Here is a 25,170-nt window from a genome sequence, read left to right on the forward strand (position 1 = left end):
TCTTTTAAAGGCAACGGTAAAATCTGAAGCCACCTGGGAGCACAGTGTTGAAAACGTAGGGTGTTTTCCCACAAACAATGTGAAGGTCTTTTTTGTCAAAGAGGCAATTTTGATAATAACAACAGCTACCAATTTTGCATTTTGATAGCCAGACCAGCTGCTATTTTGTCTGGATGCACACCGGGAATCGTGTGATCGGGTTTTATTTTTTAATTGAAAAAAAATTATTATAAAATAGAAGAAAAAGGAGAATTACTTGAGATGCCAAATACTGTCGAGAGAACCATATTCTCTCTCCTCCCCACACCCACCGGAGACGTGGACCCTTCTTTTTTACAGGCTTAGGAGTTGCGAGAGCTGATCGGGGGCTTACTCCCGAGACCGCCGCCTGCGCCCCTGGACCCTCGGGCGTGGGAGATTTATTTCCTCCTCCCGCTGATTTCTAAGCAAACTTGTGGAGGGGGGAAAGGATCTCTCGACAGCACAGAGTCGGTTTTTTTCCTGGTGTGGATTTTTTTTTTCAATCGCCATCCCCGCCGGGTCGCAGCGGGCTGCCGGGGACTCGGCCCCCTCGCCCTCCGGCTCTGCTTTTGTGCGTTCCCCGGCGGCCAGCGCAGCCCCCCCGGCACTGCGGCCGCCGCGGAGCCCCCCCGGCCGCGGGGCGCCCGGCTCCTGCCCTTTTCTTTCCCCCGTGCCCGCCTGCCAAGGAAAGGCACATGTTAATACCACCCGGCGCGGGCATTTTCTGCTACTGCTGCTGCGGGCTCCTCCGTCCGAGACAGATGTTGCGAAACCAAGGCCTCCTCAAGTGCCGCTGCCGCATGCTCTTCAATGACCTGAAGGTCTTCCTGCTGCGGAGACCCCCCGCGCCGCCGCCGCCCTCCCCGCCGCCGCCGCTCCCCATGCCCGGCGGCGCAGAGGCGGCGGCGGGGGCCGCACCGCCCGGGGGCGCGGGCCCGGCTGGCGGGCGGCGGGCGGCGGCGGCGGCGCGGGCAGCCCGGCCGCCGAGGAGTGGGGCAGCCCCGCCGGGGAGCCGCCCGCCTCCCTGCCCAGCAGCACCTCCTCGGATGACTTCGGCAAGGGCAAGGCCGAGGACCGCTACTCGCTGGGCAGCAGTGTCGACAGCGGCATCCGCACCCCGCTCTGCAGGATCTGCTTCCAGGGGCCCGAGCAGGTGAGCGACCGCGGGCGGTGGGCGCTGGGCTGGGGCCGCGGCGGGCCCGCTGGCAGCGATGCTCCGGCCTGAGGGACCCGGGGCCTGCTGCTGCTTCAGGGGCTGTCCCTGTTGCCCGGAACAGGAGCCCAAACCCAGCCTTCTGCCCAGGCCCCGGGCTCCAGCTTTTGCGCCTCGGTAGTGTTTCCCAGGGAGCTGTGGGGTTGAGGCGTGCTCCGTCCTTTTCTGCTTTCCTTTTCCCGGCAGCCGTGCCCAGGGCACTCATGCCCAGCCTGAGAGCCGTACAGCCGTGGCATGGGAGGAGGGACATGCTGGCCCCTTCATGGAGCAGAGCTCATCTCAGCAAGAGAGGCTGTTCGGTGCTTTGTGGGTACTCAGTTGCAATGATTCCAAAAGCGATGCAAAGGAGGAGTTTAATGTGCTCTTTGCTTTTAAAAATACAACTTGAGTCTGTACAAAACACGTGGCACAAGACAACCCCACTTCAGTGTTTCCCTGGGGATGGCTAATAGGAACTGTGCAGGTGCTCCACTGCTCCCGTGCTCCCAATTGCACTATCTGCAGGAGAAACACGGCTGGCTGTGATTGTACCTGCTGAAGCTGCAGCCTTGAGGTGCTCCGTGGTACAGACTGAGGTTAGGCCAGTGAAGTTTCCCTCCACCACACAGGAGAATGAAACAAATGCAACCATGCTAGAATATAAGATGCCACCCTGGAGCATTATGCTCCATATTTAATGACAATTAAAAACATCTCATGTATTCTAGGGCTGGCAACTTCCTTACAGAGATGTACCCAGCAACATTTGTACCTAACATGACACAGCTTGCAGGTGCAAGGAAGGCTGCAGACCTCCTCTTGTGGGATCAAGCCCATATGTGCACGTAACCATTATTACACAGGATAATTCCATTACCTGTCGTAATAGGGGATCCCTGTATAAAAAAGGGTTGCGAAGTTCAACTTGACTATTTCCATTCTGGGCACAGATTCTGGCATGTAAGGTGATACGTTGAAATCTTATGCAAAGTGGGTTTTACCCCAGGTGTTCTTTCCCCTTCATGGACCTGTGTGCTCTGCTAAGGAGAAAACCAGTACTCATTTGAAACTGGCCATGCTCTGGCACATGTCCTGCCTTTCCCAAAGTTGCCTACATCTGTAATGCAGTGATTGTGCCTTCCCTTACGTTGGTTTGAGGATGGTGGTGTTGGGTGCTGGAAAGTGGGGAATGGGCTTCCATTCTTCCTTGCCACCAATCGATTCCAATATCCACAGCCTTGCTGGATGTGTCATACCAAGGGTTCCGTAGGTCCCAGCTCAGTGCTCAGTGGACTGTAGCCTTCTCTAATGGTTTATGCAGCTGGCGGATAGCTGTGAAACACAGCTTTCACCACAGGCTTTCAGATGGGAGTGGAGGAAATAATTCTTTTTTGATGATACTGTACACCTTCTTCTCTTGCTTGTCTTGTCCCCATCTCTTCTAAAAGTTGGAAGCCATGCAATTCACTTCCTGGGAATTTGCATTATTCCACATTTCTAGTACTCTTCCCTGGTTTACCATTCTGCCTGTGTACACAAGACGTAGGCACCTCCGAGATTGGCTTACGTGTCAGAGCAAATAGAGCCTAAGCAGAATTAAAAGGTAGCTTGCTTCCTTGGAGAACATTAATGCTTGAAAATAACTGGATGCTAATTTTCACTCTGAAAACCAGTGTAGGTTGCATTGTAAAAGTGAGACTATTTGCTGACCATCTGCCAACCTACCTGAGTGAGGAGCTGAGCAGATGTGACTGGCATCTCATAAGACTTTCACCAGGATTTCTCTTTTTTGATTCTCACAGTTTCTGACCAATACAATAAGATATTTGCAGCTGTGTTCTGCTACTCCTCCTTGAGCACTACCTTATTCCACAAATAATTTTTTGTTCACTGGCATTGCTTGAGGAGTATTTAAAACCTTTGCCCCTGCAGCAGCTGGGAAGCACAAGTCATTATGGAGGCCCAAACTGTGGGGTTTCAAAGCACAGCCAGATCCTGACACAGCTTCCTGGAAGTACAGTTCAGAATAACTGAGCCCTGAATTGGTGCAGCTGATGTCAAGACCTGCAGTTTGGTTTATTTGGTGCTTATGTCAGTAAAACTCCAACAGGGCTAAATCCCAGATTCCTTGTTCCTTTTTGTTATGGTCTTTATTACTGGTTTGGCCTTTATTTCCCATTTTTTTTACAGCTCAACAGCTGACCAAAGACTCTTCATATTTTGGACCCTCACAACTGTAAAAGTTATAGATGCACATTATTCTATACCACCTCTGCCAAGATCATGATGAAAATTTATCTGCTTGGAAACAGAATATAATTGATATTTCTTTACTCTGCTGATTAATAACAATAACAGATCTAAACATTATTTTATTTACCTGTCAAAACCATCTGAATTTGCTGCAGCTGTGGGCAAATCTGCAGGGCTGCATCACAGTAACAAGAACAAAAGCCTTCATTATAAATTGACTGTTAGGCGCTCTAAGCTTATTTACTCAGATAAAATGACAGTGAGTCTCCAAAAGATGTTTTAATCCTGTTTTGATATAAAAAATCCCAACCAAAACAACAGCCAAAAAGGTTTCTTAGTAATCTGGCTTTGCAAGTAGGTTTTATTTAGTATCTAATGCAAAATAGAATTGGTAGGGATTTTTGCTTTAAATTTATGATTACTCAACATGCATGATACTTCAGGCTAGTGAATTGCTTATATTTTAAGCTCCTCATGTTGGTTTGTGGCTCTTATGGGTAAGCTGATTCTTCCATTTAAAAACGTGCTGAGGACCATAGGAAGGAGGAAGACTCATTATTGTTCAGAATATGTTCAGAATTGATCAGAAACTGTTCTGATCCTTGCGTGTTAGTCAAGAGAAACCAGGGATGTGGGCAAGAAAAAAGTGGATCTGATGACCATGGGATCACAGCATCTGGGCTCATGTTTTGAGGGCATGAAGGGGAAACTCTGCTCAGGTCTGACAGTTGAAAAAGGCAGCTGTTTTCATTGAAAATGAGAGCTAAACATGGTTGAAGCTGAGGGACTGAACTCAGCTCTTGGCAATGGCATTTCCTTTCAGGGACTTGCTTGGCATTTTCAAAGGTTTCAATGACTGAACGTCCTGCACCATTGTGTCAGCAAATTCTGAGACTCTGGATTGAGCAGCAAAGCTCTGGGGAAAAAGTGAGGAAGAAAAATGCTGGAGTATTTTCTTCTGTTTTGGTTAATGCTTAGTGTTTGTAGAATTTTGTCTGCTTTCCTGGATCTCTGACAATGTTCTGCAAGAGAAAGAAACTAAGATGAACTCCTCTCTGACAAATGTTTTACAGTATTTGGTATGGTTCCAAGCTGAAAGCAAGTCATGGGGATTACCAGAAGAAAACATGGGTGAAAAGTCCCTTTGCATCGGGGATAACCTGTTAGCCCACATCACAAGGATTTAGCAGTGCTGTGGAGTTTAGGGTCTCAGAAGTGGTACTTTCAGCTGTGCTGAAGATAAATAGAAAACCATTCTTAAATGAAGCTGAGATAATTTGGAAAGCCATGTGTTTCAAGGTTTGCTTGTTATATTGTCAGTTAGAGTGTGTGCACATCTTTTCTTACCTATCATTTTCAGTCTGCATTTCTCTTTCTCTTTTTGGGGGAAAGCTGCTGGAAAGATGGAGATTTGAAAAGTCAGTAGTGGTAGATTTGGTTGGCTGTGGAGGATCAGAGAGAACAGATGTAGACTCTTACCTGCAGGCTGGTAGCTTGGACTTAGCTCAGCATTCAATAGAAATGCTTCGATGAAGACAATTCTTCCCACCAAATTTCCTGCTAGACTTTTGGGACACCAGCTTTAATATGAGAACATGAAGACCTTCAAGAAAATTGGAAGGGAAGACAACTTAAAATGGATGTTGAGCCATGCATTTCCATGTGAGATGTAACTGGGCTGTGGAGCACCCTGCTGCAGGACAAACAAAGAGCTAAAGTTTAATGAAGTATTATAAAGCCATGTGATTATTATGAATATCTAGAGACATCACAATTAATGATAACACTAATGAAAGTAAAATTCATCCTTCACATCTGAAGCCAGTCTAGAGATCAGGGTACGACTGACTAGGAGCAGGGCTCTGGAGCTGGTGTCTTGCCCCGCAGCTCACCAGCCTTCTGTGCCTGACCAGTGAGATCCACCCCTGCAGGTGCGTGTCTGGATTTCATGCTCCTGTAAGGTAATGTCTTCAGTGTGTAGGCACCTGCCATGTTCAGGACTTCTCTAGAATTAAAGTGACCTCAAATTATTCATCCTCGACTAACACACATTCTTGGGGCCCTGTGTAGGTTCAGGGCATGGTCAGTACCATTGAACAGCTGGTCATTAGCCTGTGTTACTTGAAATAGCTGGTGAGAATCTCAACCTCTTCCTGGTACAGACATGAGCAAAAAGCATCATCAGTTCCCTGCATGGTAGGGTCTGCAGAGAAGGCATGAGCTAAGGTCAGGAGATACTGCTGGTATACAGACTGGTCTCTCAGCAGCGCAGGGGAGTGGAGGAGGTGTCTGGGATACCTGATTTCTGATTTGCAATGTTGTAAGATTGAGGAAAATGAAGTACTAGAGTGAGACAAGGAGGAAAAGAGGCAGTCTGTGTCAGAATTCAGAGCACAGGTATGATAATGAATGAGTGGAAGAAGAAACAACTGTGCAACCAGTATCACAAGCATGTCCAAAGCCCAGAAAACTTGCAAATATAGATGTTGGTGCTTCATGGGGTCTGTCCAAACTGGCTAGACCATCAGGACACTGTTTTCAAATGTGTTGAATCACATGACAGTGCAGGCTTCTATCCATGACCTTTTCATAGGTGTGTTCCCACAGGATTCATTTCTTTGCTGTTAGAAAGAGAATAATTCATTAGAAAACAGCCAGTCCTGCTAAAACTGAAGAATAAGAGATGCTGGAATGCAGCCATTTAGATTTCAATCTATATTTTGTAATTTATGGGAGAAAGAAAGAAAAAGAGGATGCTTTCTGTGACATTAAGTCCATCTCTCTGCCTTCCCATCTTTGAATCTTAACACCTCTATAGCTACCTCTCCTCTTTCACCTGTCCCAGGATGAAATCCATACTGTGCAGGCAGAACATTTTTGGCTTTGGCAAAAGTTTTGCTTGAGCCATCAACTGAATGGAGCCCAGGATGTCATCTATTTTAGATTTAGTTGCTGTTGCCACAGAGTTGATTGGCAAAGCTCCCATTAACTTCAACAGCAAAAGTGTAGGCATCCAGTAGCAAGGACCTGACCCCTGTATTTCAATAATGTTGTGTGCACAGCGGGGTTTCTATAAATAATAGTGAAAGCCACTAATCCCATTGACTTTTAATTGCTCTAGAAGACAAGGTTTTCACCTTTTGTGCCTGCTGAAACTCTGATGCCTGACCCATTTATTTCAGTGCCACTAGCTAGCCTGAGCAGCAGTTTTTCTTTTCTTTCACTTTTCCCTGTATAAAAGGCTTCATGAAGGAACTTGTCTATGTGTCACTGTTTCTTAAATATACATTTCAGGCCATGATTAACAGTGGCTGATGTCAGTTAGTGACAGAACAAGCAATGCAAAAGCATGTAGCTCCATTGTTTGCATCTGTAGAGTCACTGTTGTTTCCACAAAAGCAACACTTGCCTCTGGAAGGGCTCTGTTCATACAAAACTGAATTACATTTAGGTTGTCTTTTAAGCAAAAATTAATTCCCAGCAAGGGCCTCCTCTGTGGCAGCCTTTTGCTCACATTGGTGTTTTTGCATTCAAGGCTGGCCCAGTCCAGAAGTCAGAAATGGTTGTGCCAAAAATCTGTGATCTGCATGTGCCATGTGCCTGCTGCACGTCTCCATTCCTCCTAGGCCTGTAGTAAGACAATAAAATGTACTGTAATTGTTAGTGGTCCATGTCTGTGACCATCCCATCCCTTTATTATCTGGCTGCCACAGGAATAAAGCCATGTGATGATGTTAGCTGTTACAGGTTATGCTCATCAGCCCTCCTCTAAACCTACTGGCTAACAACAGCCACATCTGGCTGAGAGTGGAGATCTGAAAGGCATTAAATTCCTGTATGCTTCATGAAAACTAGCTGGGTGAAGAAGAGGAAAGCTAGAAATGTCCTGCTGAGAGAGAGATTATAGCATTATCTGTGCTAGACACTGTAGAGTCCATGGACAAGAGAGCTTCAGATGGAACAGCAGCTGTAAGAGGAACTTGTATCCCATTAGACAAAAAAAGAATAACCCCATCATGATATGGTTTCCATGGGAAACCAGACTTACAGAATAGCTTGTTAACTTTTTATCTTTCTCCTTTTCCTTTGTTAATCAGAATTGCTTACCTAAAATGAATTGTTTGATGCTGAAGACTTTGTTATCTTCCCCCATCTTTTCACTACTTACCTTTTATCCTTTTCTGATTTATCGCTGGTTACAGTAGAACAGATTATACTGTTGGCAGTGGAGAGTGATGAGTGATGACTTTCGTCTGGTGAAGAAAGTAACAGCAGGACCTGGAAACCTATGTAGATAATAAATGGACTGTCCCAATGCCCCTCTGTGAAAAGTGATGAGATAAGGCAAAATCATAGTGGGCAAACTGGTTCTAGTGACAAGACCCCTATACTGAAATTGTCACACATCTTCTGTCATGTAATTTCTTGTTCTTTACACTATTCGGTGGTTTTCTCTCACCTCTTCTTCCTTCTTTTCTTCTTGGCCAAAGCCAATTGGCACATCAGAGCTTGGTCTCACCCATCCTCTCTGTCTCTATCTGCACAGGTCCTCCTATGGCCTATGTACCATCAAATCCAAGCCTCCTCTCTGTGCAGCTTAGAACGCAGGTGACATTGCTCCCAACAGTCACACAAGCTCAACTTGCTTCCCTGGCAGGAGAGTGAGGAATGGTACAGAATGGGAGAATGATATATAAAAAAAAAGGGTTTGCATATTATAATTTCCTACATCTAGTACCTTGTGATTATTGTAGGAACCAGCCTGTGCTTGGTGAAAACTGTGTAAACCCCATGGAGGATGGGGTAGTTGTATCTTGAAGGGATCCCTGAGAAAGTTTTGTCTCCTCTGTAGAATAACTTTGCAGGGAATGTCCATGATGGTTGAAGAACTCGACTCTCAGACATACTTTTTTCCATGGAGTCACAGACATATGCAAAACAACTTTGCAGAACGTGAGAGAGAAAACATACTTGATATTCAGCCAGTTTGGAGGTCAAGCACTGCTACGGCCTTTGTGGTTTCTTTGCCATGTTGCTCTTAGCAGAAGGTTACCAAGGTCTGCTTGATTGACAGTATGTTCATGTTTAATGTGAGACCACGAGGTCACCTTTACCATGCAAAAAGTATGTGCCATTAGCCAAGAGGTCAGTCGGTGCTAGAGGCATCTCTAAGGGTTGCAGTGCACTAAGCATTTGGAGGTGTTTGCCGCCACTGTTTGCAGGCAGTCCTGTGGCTGCAGCCTCTGTCAAGTCATTCCCTGGGATTGCCATTGTAACCTCTGGTACTGTGTAGGTTTAGCTTATGTTTATTAATGTGTGCACTGATCATGCCAAAGGGTGGGGCAGTGGCCTCTACCTGTCCAAAATCCTGACAGAGCCTGATCTAACCAGTTCTTAAGGATGGGCATAGTTGAAGAACACACCTTTCCTGTTGACACTCATTTCTTCTTGCCCTTTCCACTTTTTCCCAATAAGTAAGTAACTGAAGGTACTTTCCAGTATTTGCATGTAAATGCAGTGAAAATTCATCCTTTCAGGATTTTACAAGTTTATATGATAACCGAAGCCATAACACTGCTTCTTCTCTAAGCCAAACAATCCCAATTGTGCCTTTCCTTTTATGATGTATTTTCTAGAGTACCAGTCATTCTTGGTGTTACCCTTACCACATAGTCCATATTTTGCTGTAAAAGCACTGGAAACAATTATCCAGCTGAATCCTTGTCAGTGCTTAGCAGGCAGAAAGGTTTTGAATCCTGCTTAACAGGTAGCAGAAATCATCCATTCCAGGCTAATGTTCGCCCTCTTTATTTATTCATTTATTTAGGGAACAGCAGATGATTATTGATTGTTACTCAGCTCATGATCTCCATGTCCTTCAGAGCTGCTTCTTGGCCAGTCCTCCACCCTGGCTGTGTGCAGTTGGCATTACTGTACTGGTGGAGGAGCTGCATTTGGCCTTACTGAATTGCATCCATTTTTCCCCAGGAGCAGCCCCTTACAGGAGGGCCTGCAGATGCAGTAAGCATTAACTCTTTTGAATCTTAGATCCTTAATGACTTCAGCTCTTCTGCCTTGCCTCCTGAGGGGAGCTGGAATGAAAAGGCTGGAGGAGCAGTTGTGCTTTTCTTTAAGGATCCTGTGACTGCCATAGGTAAGACATGGCTGGGGCTGGTCCTGCCCACTTATAGCCATGTGGAGGAAGGGCAAATGGATCCTCATTCCTTCAGTTCAGGTGTCTGCTCTCTGTCCCAATTAAAGCCACTCTCAGCAAGGCTGAATATGATTTTCCTGACAGTTTCGGGCTTCTAGTCAGTCCTGCTTGAAATGTTGCCTGTACCACCCCTGCTGCTTCTTCAATCACTTTATGGATGGGGTGGCTCACATTTCCTCCTAGCACCTTCTTGTGCTAGCACTGTCACTTGGGGCATTAACCCTATGCCCACTTTGAGCTTATGTTCTCTCATATCCCAGCTGTGTACTCATGTTGTGTTCATTTGCTTCCTCTAAGATTGCAGAGACATTTGTTCAGATCCTCATTCCTTGCCTTCATTACTGTGATCCTTCCCTCTCCAATTTCCCAGCACAGGCACTGTCCTGCTGCAGCAGAGTCAAAACCAAGCGGCTCACTTCTTTGACTGGTATCTTGATGAAAGAAATGGTTTTCCAAGAACTTCCATGTGCATCTCGACACCCTTCAGTGTTCCCTGTCCTTACCCAGATAGATCCTGTGTAGTTTTTTACTCCAATTCTCAGTGTTTGGGAGAGCTAAAAAAAGCCCATGTGGAAGGAAGGATCTGTTGAAGACGTAACACACAGCATCAGCGTTGCAGGAATCCTGCTGGCACTTCACCCACATCACATCAGCACCTACCCTGGCAATTTCCTGCAGGTGCTGAACTAAAGCTCAGTGGATGCTTTGCACTTCCTGCAAGTACAGGGCCATGGGCTAAGCCTGCCCCTCCAAACACCCAGTGCTTTTAGTTTTATCAGTCTTCTTCTCTGTCTGATGTCTTGCATGACCTTGCACTGTCTGATGAATTAAGCACTTCCCTTTTCTTTTTCTCCTTGTTAAGCACACTAGGACCTGTCAGGGCTTAAGGTGCTGGAGAAGTGCAAGAATATTATTATCCCATTCCAAGTGATATTAAAAGAACATTAAGACGGATCAGATGGGCATTCAAGAAAAGTAGGTAATAATAAAATACTATATCAGAGAGAAATAGCAGTTAAGTAATTAAAGAGAGGGTTTCCACAAGAGGCAGAAGGAGAGTTATGGGTGCTTCTGGCCTCCTGACCATTCTTTATTTTAATACTATGATAACCTTTATAGGATGTCAATATGTCAAACATTGCACCAAGAAGTGAAGCAAAGGCTTTTCTTGCCCTACAGAGTTCACATTTTAGGACATAAAACCCCAATATTTCCTTAACATTGAAAAGGCAGGCATTCTTACAAGATTTAAGGCCTGGGGGAGTTACTGGGTTAGTCTAGTCTGAACCTCTCTGTAATAGCAATGAAATAAGTTCCCTCAAAGAAATTCCTGCTTGAAGCTTAATAGCAGTGCAAGGACTGGAGAAGAAATATCCCTTCTTGATTTTCAGGTCTCCAACAATGGGAAATTGTTGCAGTGCCCAAGGAGAAAATCTAGGGAAACAGAGAACTGAAACTGTCTTTGCATATCAACTTTTGTCTTTTCTGTCACAGAAAGAACTGTGTGCTGTGTGCATCCTTAGAAACCAGCTTCAAAAACCCTTGGGCTAGCTGGCAGAGAAGATTTCCCTCATGGAAGAAGTTCTGTGTTTGAAGACAGTTTTATTCCACATCAGATTAAAAGCAAGAAACTTTCAGCCTGGAAAAACACCCATGGGATTCAGCTAGTTAGGAAAAAAACAGTTCATAGGCTCATCTGACATATGAGAGCAGAAGTGCTGTCACCTACATTTAACCCACATCTGGAGAATTTTCTTCATAGATGGGATGGCTAAATCATTTCTAAGAAAAACATTTTTAGAGCCCCCATAGCCTGAAGTGAGGACTCTTTCATAAAGTCCAGTTTGCTATACTGTCATGACCTGGCCCAGCTGATCATGTTGGGTCATTGTTATTACCTTTCCCACTTCTTATGATTTATTTCTTGCCCTTTTTGCAGTCATGTGAAATCTGTGGGAGAGTTCTTGGCCTTGCCGTCCTGCAGCTATTAATGAGATTTCCTCTCTCATCTTTTTCTTGGTGATGCCAGACAGGAGCTTCATCTCTTTGAAGGTGTGCTCAGGCATTCAGTGCAAATGTCAGATGATGGTGACAATTTTGAGTTATAACTCACGTCAAATAAATTCACACAGCCTCAAAATATTTTAGGATTTTGGGGAACCTGAAGAGATCATCTTGTTCAGCTTCTTACTCAAGCAGATCTGACCAAATCAGATCTCCAGATATCCAGAGCTGGATAATTCCAAGGACTGTTATTCCAGTCATGTCTCTGGACACCAGATTTAATATTTACCTCCCTTGTGGTAAAAATGTGTGGGGGGGGTATTTTTAATTTATAATCATAATTTCTTGTGTTTCAAATAGTATCTGTTTCCTCTTGTAACCATACACCTTTGAGAAGAGTCTGGCTTTCTTGCTGTACCATGAGGTGGCTGAGGACAGCAGTAAGATCTCCCCATAGCTTTTAAAGTGATTTTAGGAGGAGCTGTGCAAAAGAAAGGATTAAATGTCTGTTCTCACTACCCAGTGTGGATTTGGACAAGGGCTGAGATTTGTGTAATGGTAGTCAGATAAATACCAAGAGAAAATACCTGCCCATCTATAGCTTGAAGAATGAGAACAAGCATTGCTAATAATAGCAAAAGCTCAGTTATGTCTCTTTGTCATAGCCAGGACAGTTCTTGATCCAATAATCACTAAACCTCAAGGAGGTGATTCTATTTCAAATCTGAGTCTTACAGAAATACTGGTTGTAGAAAACCTTCATTGAACAAGAACGGTTTTTTGTTTAAATTGAACAGAAGGATGAGCAAAAAGAGATATGTAACTAAGGTTTTCAACTTTACAGAAGCAGATTTTGAAAAATTATGAATCTCTAAAAATATGCAATATAGCAGAAATTTGTTATATGTTGTCTTATTACTACCAAAACAGCCATTAGTCTCTTTATAACAAACAAAAGCATTCTGTTACAATTGCTGCTTTCTGAAATCTTACAGTAATTCTGTCTTCTACAGGCCATTTTTGCTTTCTGCCTTCAATTTATTTGCCTGGAAAGCTGTTTGAAACCTGTCCCAAGATATGTTTTAATAGAAATGAAAAATATTCTCTTCTCTCTCTCTTACTTGCTTCCCTAAGCATCAGTACTTATCCATGTCAGTTCTGTTTATAAGTTCACAAGATACACTCAGTGACATTTAAACTTCTCTGCCAAATTCAGCCACCTTTGATAAATAAAGGGCTGCAGAACTCTTAAGCTCTTATGAGTTGCCTGAAAATGTGTGGCCAACTGGGGCATATTCCCCACACTGGGTTTGTGATGCTGTGGAGGGGAACTGTCATAAGAGGCCCACTCCTACTAGACATCAAAAATGCCGCCTTACTACCAGGTACAATTCAAGGAGAACGTATACACTGTTTGGCTCCATTGCTCTGAGAACTTCTGGTTCTGCTGTTGTCTTTGCTTTTAATTCTCTTTACAAAAAAGCAAGAAAAAGATCCATCTGCCCGCAGAAGTGGAACTAGCAAGTTTGAAGTTAATATTGGAATATTTCAGAAAACTGTACGTCTTATTAAACATAGGGACCTGTATAGTAAAAGTTCTAGAGGCTTCTCCACTGACCCCAGTCCAGGATCTGTTATTTCTGTCAGCCTCTTTCAAGGGTACTTCACAACGGGGTGGTCTCACACAGCCAAATGGTGAGACTTGCCCTTCAGGCAGCACAAAAAGGGAGGATGTTGATCCAGCCCTACCTAGGACTGCTTGAAAACCTGAAGAAACACCTTTGGTAGATGGCTGATGGCAGCAGCTCTTCCTCAAGCCTGCAGAACTCTATGTGTCACTCCATCACTGCAGAAAACTCAGCTGGAGTGGAGAGCCAGGTGATCAGGGGAAAGATTGTAGTTAAGTGATCATGACTGGCAGGGAGAATATCAGAAATAATTCTGTGCAACTTAATAAGAGGAGGAACTTTGATCAGAGGCATCCAAAGTGCATCTGTCAGTAGGAAAGCAAACTAAGCTGCAGGGACTCTTCAGAAGTTCTTATTGCTATAGTAAGCCAAAGGAGATGCAGAAGCTGCTACAGGCTTATAGATTTCCATGGAGCAGTCCAGTAAGCTCACATCAGAGATTATTTGCAAACACAAGGCATACAAATGTGTGTGTTTGTGTAACTGAGCTGCTCTGCCTGTGTTTAGGAGGATCAGAAATGTACGGGGTAAAAGCTGTGATCTCTGAAGGTGGCAGGGTTTCTACCATAGCATGGCTCTGCTTTCTGTTTGTGTTGGATCGAGTTATTTTTCTCTGTAATGCATATGAGAAGGCCTCTGAGATTGGATTTCTGTGATGAAACAGAAGATGGAGGGGGATGTTCTTGGGACAGATGAAAGCTGGAAAACACATGCTCTGCTTCTCTGATCAGCACAAGGTTCTGTTGCACGTGATGGAGCTTCATTCATTCATTCATTCATTCCTGCAATCCCACTGCCACCAAAAAAGCCTAATGGCATTCATCAGCTCCTTGCTTCTTTGCATCCCAGTTCTGCATTGCCCCATTTTGTGTGTTTCCTTCCATAGGATTTGTAACTTCATCCCTCTCCAGGTGGCATCTCTCCAATAGGGCAATGTAACTCTGTCTTTTCTTACCAGATCATCTTTTGCCCCTAAGCACTGTGAGTGGAGCAGCAATACCAGCCCTCTTAGGCTACAGGGGAGATTTTCACCTTCTCTAACTACATTGTGAATGTTCCCAGTTTTTCAGCACGCTCTGCATTTTGGCTTGATTAGCCTATTTGTTCTGTTGTATTGCAGAGACGAGGAGCAGTGCTTAGGCACAAGAGAGTATGTTCTCTCTGTATCCTGTAAAATAAGAGAAAATTTGCTCAGCTGGAAGTGAAACAACTTTGAGTTCAAAACTCATTTTGACTGACAACTCTTTTGCATTTTTGTACAACCATCAGTGCAGGCCAAGATCTTTACCCCTATGTAAATGCTCCTAAGGCTGTTAGCCATTTGTATGCCAGAGATACTCAAAAAGAGGCTGTACAAATCCATGGAGATGGGGAAAACAATCAGGATTTCTCCCCTTTGGCATGCCCTATACATGTTTGGAACAAATATGGAACAAAATTCACCCCAAGTCCCATTTCTCAGACTGCCCTGTCCACCTGGCCAATACTGTTTGGTACCCCCTGACACAGCTTTGCCTGTCATGGGTGGGTTGCAGCATGAAAAACAGCCCTTCCTGTGATTTATATCCTTTCAAAGGAGAGAGGAGTTTTGCCAGATATCCATCTACCTATAAATGCATATGGCATAACTGCTGGGACACAGCTGAACTCACGTGACTGTCTTTAATCTTGTTTCCTTTCAAATCACTGTGTCTACATTGCCTTGAGCTGTTTTTCTTCCCTCCTGAAATGTGCGCATCAGCATTGGCATCAGTATCTCCAGTGCACTGCTCTGCTTCTGGACTGCACAGCCTTTGGGACTCTCATGAGATGATCAGAGGGCCATGGGGGTCAGGGTCCTGGGTTCCCATGGCCTCTCTGTCTTCAGAGGTTCTGTGTGATTCCCAGGCAGCAGCCAGCCACAAGCACCGCCGCAGTGTGTGAGTGTGTGCTGATCCCAGCGCTCACTGCTGAGCAGGAACGGGCTGTACGTGTGTTTGTGGCAGGGTGGGAGAAGGCAGATGCCACGTGGCTGAGCCAAATTGGATTGAGGAGATTAAATGGTCATTTGTGGGTCACGTTTTCCTGCAGAGGGCAGATTGATGCCATGATGCACATCTGGGCTGTGGAGCAGATGTAGCAGTTTCAGCTGCTGTGAGGCACTTTTCCTGGAGGACTCTGCTGAGTGCACTACGGGGCTGGGAACACAGCACACCAGCCAGGAGCTCTCCCAGCTGAGGAGAGCTGCTCTCTGCTGTTACTGGTACATCTGTAGTGAGAGATCTGCACTTTCCTGTTTCTCCAGTAGTGTGTGCATGGCATGGCCAGTGCAGTGTGGTGATTTGCAGTGTATGACACCTGTACTGAATCACAATGGCTCACAGATCAGGCCTCTGTGTCTTGTGGTTTTTTTACAATCCACTTACCAGTGTTCTGTATCCATCCACTGAAAAAGATCTTTCCATCTGGTCAGCTGTAAATTCACCAGGTCATGGAAGCAGGCTGACCTGGAAAGATCCAAGATATGAAGATGGTTCAGAACTTGATTTAGGCTTGAATACTTTCTGACACTGGGGTGTCAGGACTGTGACTGTGAAACAGTAGTGAGCCTTTGCTGGATAATGCAAGTGATAAAGAAAACTTCCTGGCCGTGTCAGAAGATAGCTAAGCAAATGACACACTGTGATATGGAGGAAAACCGCAAGGCCTGCCTCCATGAGTGCTTGAAGAGGGCACCTCTGCTTTCTGCAGAGCCAGGTTTTGCCTTTCTGCAAAAGAAAAAGTAGACTAAAAGGTGTGGGGAACTGAGTAGCTAACACAGTCCTCTCAGATGAGAGTTACCCTAGGAGGTCAGAATTAGCAAACCCCGGATTTTAGAGTCAGGGTGGCAGCTGGGTCACTGGATAACAGGTCCCAGTCCAGGTAGAGGGTCGGTCTGTGGCTCTGAGAGGACACATTTAGAATATTTCCCCCATTGGGATGGCTTGACTAGAGGAGGTTCCTCTTCCAGTTCAGGTGAATGAAAGTGGATGAGCAACAACCATGGATCTCAGCTTCTCGTCTGAGCTTTGTAAACAAACTGTGATTCTGGGCACATCACCAAGGTGGGACACAGCTCTGAATTGCAGACACCTCAATGTGAGTGTCACAGTGTAGGTGTCTGCATGTGGACTGGGTGTTTAGGCAGTGAAAAATCAAGAGCTTGAGTCATGCCCACGCAATGATTTCTTGGTGGAAAACATCTTGAGGTAGGAAATTGTGCCCCTAGCGAATGCAGGCAGCGGAGCTGGAGAGCCAGACACCTACATTTGCTCCACTGACTCACTCCCCGGGCTCTGCTGTCAACATTGACTAGACCTCCATTGATTATACAGGAACCAGGGCATCCAGTGCACACAGAGCTTCTGCATCTACATAGAGTACGCAGGACCTTTTCATGCCTCCATAAAGCAGATGGGAAACCTTCACTTCTAGGAATGCTTTAAGGAATCCTTGCTCATCTACAAAATACCTCAGCCTAGGTGCTCTGCAAATGCTGAGTGTTCACGTTATTATAAGTAAACAGGAATTCAGAAATGCATGCACAACACTGAAGAGAAGTAAACAGATGGGAGAAGTTGCCAAGTAAGGCCACACTGAAGTGATGAGCAAAAATAAGTGTTAGAGACAGTCTGACATTTTTATAGCAAGACAGACGCAGCCAGGATTTGAAGCATATAGCAATGAAATGGGGTCAAGAAGGTGTGCTGCCTTTTCTTGGCCAAGCTCTTCTCCTGTTGGACAGTCCCTTCTGTGTTGAAGCAGCAAGTGCTCCTCACTGTTGGCCTGGCTAATCAGGATAATCATGGTGCAAAATGGCTCCAGTGGACAAGGCAGGAAAAGTGATATTGTTTGTGGTGAGTTGTTGTGTGGGAGAAGAGATTTTAAGTACAGCCTTGAAGTCACTGAGTGACACCAGCACTGGGCTGACTTGAACTGACAACTGCTAATTACTGAGAAAAAAATGACTCACTAAAAAACAGTAATTGTCTTACATCTAATAGATTACTTACAGTCAAATAGAATGCTACAGTCTTGGCATGGAGGACATGCATAATGTGACAGACAGCCTGCAGCCTCACATATCTTTTACAGAAATGGAGTTCAAAAGTTGCACAAGACGTGCTATATTTTAATTAACCAAAGCCCAGAAAAGCTGCTCTGCAAACCTAGGCAGAAACTGCATGAGGACACCCTTCTCTTGGCAAAACACTGAAAATCCAGTCTGATCTTGCTAACAGCAAAAATCCTCTGGCTTCTGAAAAGTCACTATTTTCCATTTTACAGTATCCAACTAGAAGTGCTCCTGGAAACTCTCTAATTGGGAAGGGAGAGCATCAGCAGAAGGGGTCTTCACAGAGAAATAGTGAAAGGGAGCAATTCTTGGGGAATGATGCAGTGAACGTGTGACAGGCACTTCTGAAAATTCATGTGTCTGTCAGAATTGATGAAGCTATTTCCTGTTGGTGTGATAAGAATGTATTAAATATTTGTCTTGGTTCACACAAGCATGGATTATAAGAAAAGCTCTTGTATATTAAGGGATTACATACTTTATTACAGTATATGCTACCTAAGTAGTACGGGGAACAGTTCTCACATGTGTCTGTGCTACAGGGGAACAGTAAGCAAAAGGCAAATTGTTTATGGTGGTCCTAGGTGTAATATGTATGAACCAACATGGTTTTCCTATTTTTGGAATCCAGAATGATCTTTTCACCTTCATAAAGTGGCCTAAGGCAGTCTGGAATCTGATGGTGCTGAGGCTCTCACCATTTGGATGTAAGTGGCTCCACCACGCTTCTTAGGCATGGGAGCACAGGGGATGTGTCTCTGGAGATCACATCACTTTTTATCCTTCAGCAGGTCATTTCCAATATCTCTTTTTTGGGAGGGAAGAGTTCAGCAGACCTTGGCTCTGAATTTCAAGATGCTGGGCCTATTCAACAGACAGAGATGTCTGATGGGAAGCAAGGCACACAGCATCTCTACAAATGGCACCATCAGTTCAATGCCATCTTCATTTTTTAAAGAAAAAGTTAGCTTGGTTGACCCTTGAGTTACTGTTCATTATTTTCCCATGTGCATGTCAGTAATTCCTTGTTATTGGGTCATTTCTCTTTGTAAAGCACTTTAAGTACAGTTCAACACCAGTGTGGGACATGCAATTCCCTGAGATGGTGGTGGCCTCTTGTTCACTTCTCCTTCTCTTTTTCTTGCTCTCTTGCAATGACTTGAAAGTTCCCTTGAGCTCTTGCTTAGCTGGCTCACCCTTGACTCTAAATAGAAACAGCCTTAATCCAGGGGACTTCTCTAATCCTGGGGTCGGAGTGGGAAGCATGAGTGATTGCTCTGAGCAGCAAACCCATTTATGCAAAGTGTTTCACTCTCTGAGCAGCATCGTTCAGGAAGGATGAGATTAGGAGGATATCACTGGCAAAGTGACTAAGAGATTTATCTTATTCATAGGCTTGGCTTGTACTTAAGGAATTTACATTATTGGGATTTTTAAAAAATCTGAGCTGGCTGAATCTATCAGTCTTCCAGCTGTGTCATAGATATTGAAGGCTTGTTGTTTCCTTCCTGGTTCCTACCTTGCAGTACCTACACATTGCTCCCAGTGCTTTCTCTTGTTGCTTTTCTACACCTGTTTCCATGTGTCAGGAGTACCACAGCCTCCCCCAAGTCCTTGAGAGATTATCATAAGGCAGCTCAGTGTCAAGACACTTCCCTAGGTATTCAGTCTGTTTTTTCTTTTGCTTAATTAATTTCTTCATTATTGTCTAGTTAATAGTGTTGGGAATGATTAAGAGAGTTGCATCTCCCTCTGACACTGATATGTCTGAATATTTATAATAAAGAAAAGTCAATGTCCTTGACTAAGTCAGTGATTCCCCTCTAGAGCAGGAGCTGGGACAGGTCATAGTATGGACATAGGTATTTCTCTGCATCTGTCCTGAGAGAAAATTCTCAGGAGCTCAGCCCTCAGGGAACCTCTACCCCAGCTGAGATTGGCAATGCCAGCACAAGTGCCCCAGCTCACAACAGTGAACAAAGGCCTGGAGTGCCTTTGCTCCACTACAGTTGTGGATTCAGACAGACTGCTTGGGGAATTATATCAGCAAACCCCACACTCCTCTGCTGATGAAGACTGACACCTTGCTGGGGGTTGGACGTGGAGGGGGATATTGGCACGAAAGAGTTGCACTGGGTAAAGGCTGCGTGAAAAAAGACATGCAGTGCTGGAAGGCAGAACATCCAGGGTGAGCACAGTCAGGCTAAAGTCAGTTCAGGAACTCTACCTTCCCAACATGGTGTCTCCCTGCACAGCAATTCAGACAGGGGCAGCAAGGACATTCCCAAGAGAAAGAAAGAGGTGTCACTGAAGTTGAAAGAGACGTCAGTGTCACTGAAAGAAGGTAAAGTCTTATCTACAGGCCTTTCCTGAGGGTAAGGGTGACTGTCCAGTGTCTTGGTGATGTGTGTTCATGAGCAAGCTGAACCAGTCCAAGACTTTGCAACTATAATGAGCAGCAGCCTCAGCTCTGCATTTCAACACTTTCCAAGCTCTAGCACCAGGGACCATGCAGCCAGGGACTTGATCCCAATTTTTTTTAAAATTCTGATTAGCTTTTTTTTAATCAATTCCCCTATGTGACCATCTGGTCACCAGCACAGCGCTGGTAATGGGGCAGGGCAGCACACACAGGAAGGGCAGTGGGAAGGGGTAGATGGCAGCACAGACTTAGGCATAAACTGTGCCCAGAATTGCATCCCAATACCAAGAACTTAGCAACTCCCTTCTAGCAACAATGAAGTATAAGGCATTTGAAGATACTCTGCAGCAATTTTAAGGGGATTATTTTATATTCAGCCCAGAGATAAAGCAAACTTCAAGCTCAGCTCTTCAAGAAAACAAGCTCCTTGCCTGGCCTGACATCTGAATATCTGTCCCAGGAGGGAGTCCCTTTTACCTCTGTAAAAGGAAAAAGAAAGGCAGTGACACTTTTAGGCATGGAGCCATGCCATTTTTGTTCTTACACACTTTGCAGTTTTTCCCAAGTGATGCTGAAGTTGTTCCTAGCTCAGGAAGGAATTGTCTTCTGGCCATCCTGGGAAGAAGGGCTGTATGAGGTGGTTGCAAGCTGCAATTTCAGAGATATCTTTCTTAGTGCCCAAATACTCCCCCAGCACAAATGAGAGATTGACAATCTGGGCTAGTCAGTGGGGGATGCTAAAATGCTAAAGGGACAGAAGCACATTATGTGTGAGAAGAGGTGGAGGGATTTGGACTTGTTCAATCTAGCAACAGGAAGATGAAAGGGGAGATCAGCTGCCTTCTTCTACTTGAAGTCAGAGCATAAAGACCGCAGAGCCAGAGGGGCACAGCAAAGGTCTAGTGGCAATGGCACAAGTTGCAGCAAGGGAGGTACTCATTGGATATACAGAAGTAAACTTTTGCAGTGAAAGCAGAGCAGCACTGAGACAAGAACCCAGACATATGGTAGGATCTCAGTCCTCTGACATCGTGACAATTCAGCAAAATGAAGCCTTGAGCAACCTTGAAGCTAGCCTAGGTTTGAGTAGAAGGTTGGACAAAAGAAATCCAGGGACCTCTCAAATTAAATTCTGTGACCTTAAAAAAAACAGGGGCTGAGGAGACTGAGAAGTGGCAGCAATGTCACTGGTCATAGGTTTTAGCCTTCTCATTCTGGAGAAGGGTGTTACAGGGAGAAGATTCTTAAGCATGCAGAGATGTGAGCCCACCCACTTGCCTGCCCACAGACAGGACTGTGCCTGCAGCCATCTCAGTGTGTCCCAGCTTCTATCTGACTGACCTTTGCACAAATGAGCTGGCCCAGCACGAGAGCCTGTCCTAATGAGCACAGCAAAGCTATGGCCTTTTGCACTGGTGGCAGCAGTCAGTCCATGACTGATGTCCAGGAGGTGCCTGTGCTCCCCACTCATGTTGTGGGGGCTGGTACTGCCATCCTTCACTTTGAGATCAAATTAATGTCTAACTAGTGAAAATTTGGGCTGGAAAAGACTGGGTAGATGTGCTGTATATGCCCACCATCTACCTTACCTGTACCTCTGGCATGACTCCTCCTTTATTCCCTAGATAACCCCCAACTGTCACAGACATTTCTTTTGTGAAAAATCCTCTCTTAGGATTTTCCTGCTGAAGCTGAGAAGTTCAGCAACCAGACATAAACAATAGGTTATCTGCTTCTGTGGAATGCAACAGGTCAGTTCTGGATTGGCCCAGATTGAGTGTTTGGAGATAATAGCCAATCCAGAACTGAGCTCTCTCGGACACAGTCCGAGAGAGCAAGGTTTGTTGAGCATTCTTTACTTTCTATTCTTAGGTAGCTAGCAGCTTCTGGAAACTCTCCTTTTCTTTTTCTTTTTAGTATAGTATAATAGATGTATATATCATAACATAATAAATCAAGCCTTCTGATCATGGAGCCCATCTCGTCTCTTCCTTCACCCCGAAAACCTTGTGTCCAACCAACGACACCCAACATCCCATATCATCGGCATGGCTTACTGTGGGTTACACCAGGTCCCTCCAGTGTAACATCAGACCCCTGCTCCCCAGATATCAACCTCTTTGCTTTCAGTATTACTCTCCACCTATCTTGCTGAGGCACCCCAGTAACATATTCCCAGTGACTGTCACTTCAGATTCCCACTTAGCAGCACCTCTCTTACACCCCCACTTCCCAGAGCCTTCCCAAGCTCAGTATTGCAAATACTCAGTATTGTGACCATGACCATCCTCACACAAGGCTCTTTCTCCTATGGCACATCCCCACTTTCCTCTTCCAGTTGCTCTTCCAGCCTAGCCTCCCAAAATGGTCCTTACAGGTGCTCTCCCTTTATCTTCACCTTCCTCCCTGGTAGGAGTGTGGGAGGAGAAGGCAGGCAAAACCTCTCCCTTAGAGTGGGCGTGCTTAATTTGGTGTTTGTTTTCAGTGCCGTCTGCTCATCACTGTTTAATGGATTTCATTTATGACGTTCAAAGAAAGAAAAAAAAAAGAAATATCTCTGCCTCACTACAGCACCTTATTTCAAGAGAAAATTCCTGTTTGCCTCTGGATGCTTGTTTCTGTCTGTGGGATTCAGCTATCAAAAGGTGTAAGTGTGGTCATCTGACGCATGCATTGAAATGCTGCTCATTTTCTCCCTCAAGGAAGTAGCTGAAAGGTTTCAATCTGGTGCTACTCTGCCAAGGGAGAAAGTGATGATAAAATGCAGCCTGCCCCAGAGAAGAAGCCAGGCAAAGAGGGAGCTCTGGACAGGTAGATGGGCTCAGCTGGCCAGGTCTGGCTGCCCTGTGTCCCTGAGCATACCCAGCACCAGCAGGAAGGGACTTTATTCCCTGCCTGCTTTTGCTGAGGACTGAGCCGGAGAGCCCCTGCACTGGGAATGGCCAGGAAATCTTGACCAATTTCTAGCCAGCCCACAAGTCCAGGCTATTTGAGACCTGTTTGGTTTTGTGTCCACTAAGTCCTTTATTTAACCAAAATCAGGCCTCCAAAAATGTCAAATAAATTATTTATATTCCTTTAAATAGTTACTTATTTCCTCTTTAAAAAATTTCTCTCCTGTTCTCCTACAAGGAGTTAGAATTAGGTGCCACAACTGGACAGGGTAGGCTTTCCCAGCCTCTGCATGGGGCTTGGTACCACATTGCTGGTTTGCAGAGGAGCTATTTTCCTGATTGTGGCACTGGCTCTGACTCTTATTTAAGCTGCTGTGAAAGGAGAGGCATTAGGGAACAGCTCTCAGGTCTCCAGAGAGCCAGACCCCGGCAGAAGTGTGAAACGTCACTGTGCCTGTGGGTGAGAAGGAAGAAAGTGTGTTAATGCTTTCGAGAAGCACCATCAGGCCACAGACTTTATTTCTCAGCCATCCATCTCACAGTCCTCTTAGCAAACCGCAAATAGTAACACCTCCCTCCATCCCTCCCTCCCTCCTTCCCGGGAGCTGGGAGGCAAAATTAACTATTGCAAAGCCCTCTGGGCGCATGAAGCCGAGTCCAAAGGGTCTATGTAAAAGCCTTTCCACAATGCAGATTCTCACTTGTGACGTACTTCAGGTTTTTCATGGGATTAAAAATAAAGCAAGACGAGCCTCCTCCCAGCGCTCGGAGCTGGGGATGTGTGCAGGGAGGATTTGGGCTCAATGCAGACGCTGCTTTCCTCAGCACGAGTGACTTGAAGGAGTGAGCCCAGCGTCGCATTGTGCTTTTAGCACAAAAGGATGGATTTTGAGGCTCAGTGCAGAGAAGTAGCGCTGCCTTTCCCTGCCACCCTGCTCCCACCTTCATTATGGCAGAGTGCGCTGCCAGGAGCAATTAAGCAGAACGAGTTTTGTTCTCCCAAAGAGCAAGAGCTCTCTCATGGAGCAGTGGCTTCTCACTGCTGTAATGTGGCTTAGCTCAGGAATGTGCTGTGGCTTTTGAAGGGGTGTTGCCAGGCTGGGTAGGTTCAGCTGGTTTTGTTAGAAAGAGGCTGAATGAGAAGCCAGGGAGAGGCATACAGGCTGGTCAAAGGAAGAAAGGATGGTGCCAGTAGGAAACCTCTCACCTGGCATTTGGAAGCCTGCAGCATAAATGTCTGCTCTGCCAGTGTGTCCTCCAGCACGCCTCTGCCCACACAGCAGCTCCTGCCTGGGCACAGGGGACACTGTGCTGTCCCTTTTCCCCAGGGAGACCATCAGGGTGAAGGCATTGACAATCACACACCCCCAGACAGTATGAAAGAAGGAGACACAGGCACACATGCTCAAGATAGCCACTGTTAACCTTGCCTCCTTTTATATATTTTTACAGCTGCTGCAGATGTCTCGGTGTTTCCCTGGAGGGATGTTAGATACTTACAGCCCTTTCAGTTCAGACAGAGCTGCCTACCAGAGCTGATGGCTTTGGCCCTGGCACCATGAGGCTCCCTCCTGGCAGGGAGGCTGGTTGAAATCAGAATTGTCCCTGCTCTGAAAGGGAGTTCACTCGACTGCAGCTCGGCTTCAGCAACTGGGTCAGTGCTGGCAGCTGCTCGCCCAGATCTGATTGTAAAGTCAGGATGGAAATAAGACAGAGGATAAATAAGCAAGGATGTACTGGGAAGCCCTACAAGAGAAAATAAGGACATTATTATTGATTATTAAAGATAATAGCAATAGGAGTTATCAACCTGATCTTGCAGCATCAACCAGCCATGTTGTGCTATTGCAGGAGAAGGGAAAGGTGCAGAACTCCTGCACACCAGTCACACAGCTCATTTGTTCTCACCCAACGGAGCCAGAGAGAGCACGTTTGTAAAATGTAGCCCGAATATCATAAGCTAAAGTGACCTGTAGGAATTTCACACTACAGTCAGCTGGGGAGCTGTTGGCAGCAGTAATCCAGAAGTATTTTTCCATGGCATCAGCCCAGAGGGTGGTGGAATTGCTGGGAAATGTGCTGAATTTGGGGAGCTTTGGAGCTGCTTGGAAGTATATTGCAGGAGATGGAGAGGAATTGGTTTTTGGATTTATGGTAGTGCTGGCTCCCATTCCCAGGCTCTGTAGCAAAATGGTCTCCCCATTTAAACTATCCCTGGACTCACTGTAGCTCCCCAGGCTCAGGGGAGGCACAGCCACCTGTGGAAATGCTGCACAATGGGGTGTACCCATCCCAGCCCTGCGCAGCTCAGCCTTAGTGCCAAGGCAGGGGATGCTCTGCATGGAGCTAAACACGAAACATATTTGCTGTCCTCCAGTTACCTCTGCAC

At 45.5% G+C, this 25,170-nt stretch overlaps 1 protein-coding gene across 1 annotated transcript in view; it reads left to right on the forward strand.

Moving 5' to 3' along the window:
- The first annotated feature begins 480 nt into the window (after nt 1–480).
- The window catches only part of MARCHF4 (membrane associated ring-CH-type finger 4), a 96,102-nt gene continuing 71,412 nt past the window's right edge, over nt 481–25,170 (forward strand). The window contains 2 exon segments of the mRNA XM_030952825.1: nt 481–954; nt 957–1,174. Coding sequence (XP_030808685.1) covers nt 717–954; nt 957–1,174 — 456 coding nt within the window. The 5' untranslated portion in view covers nt 481–716.

The sequence above is a fragment of the Camarhynchus parvulus genome, chromosome 7 (genome assembly GCF_901933205.1).
Source record: "Camarhynchus parvulus chromosome 7, STF_HiC, whole genome shotgun sequence".
NCBI lineage: Eukaryota > Metazoa > Chordata > Aves > Passeriformes > Thraupidae > Camarhynchus > Camarhynchus parvulus.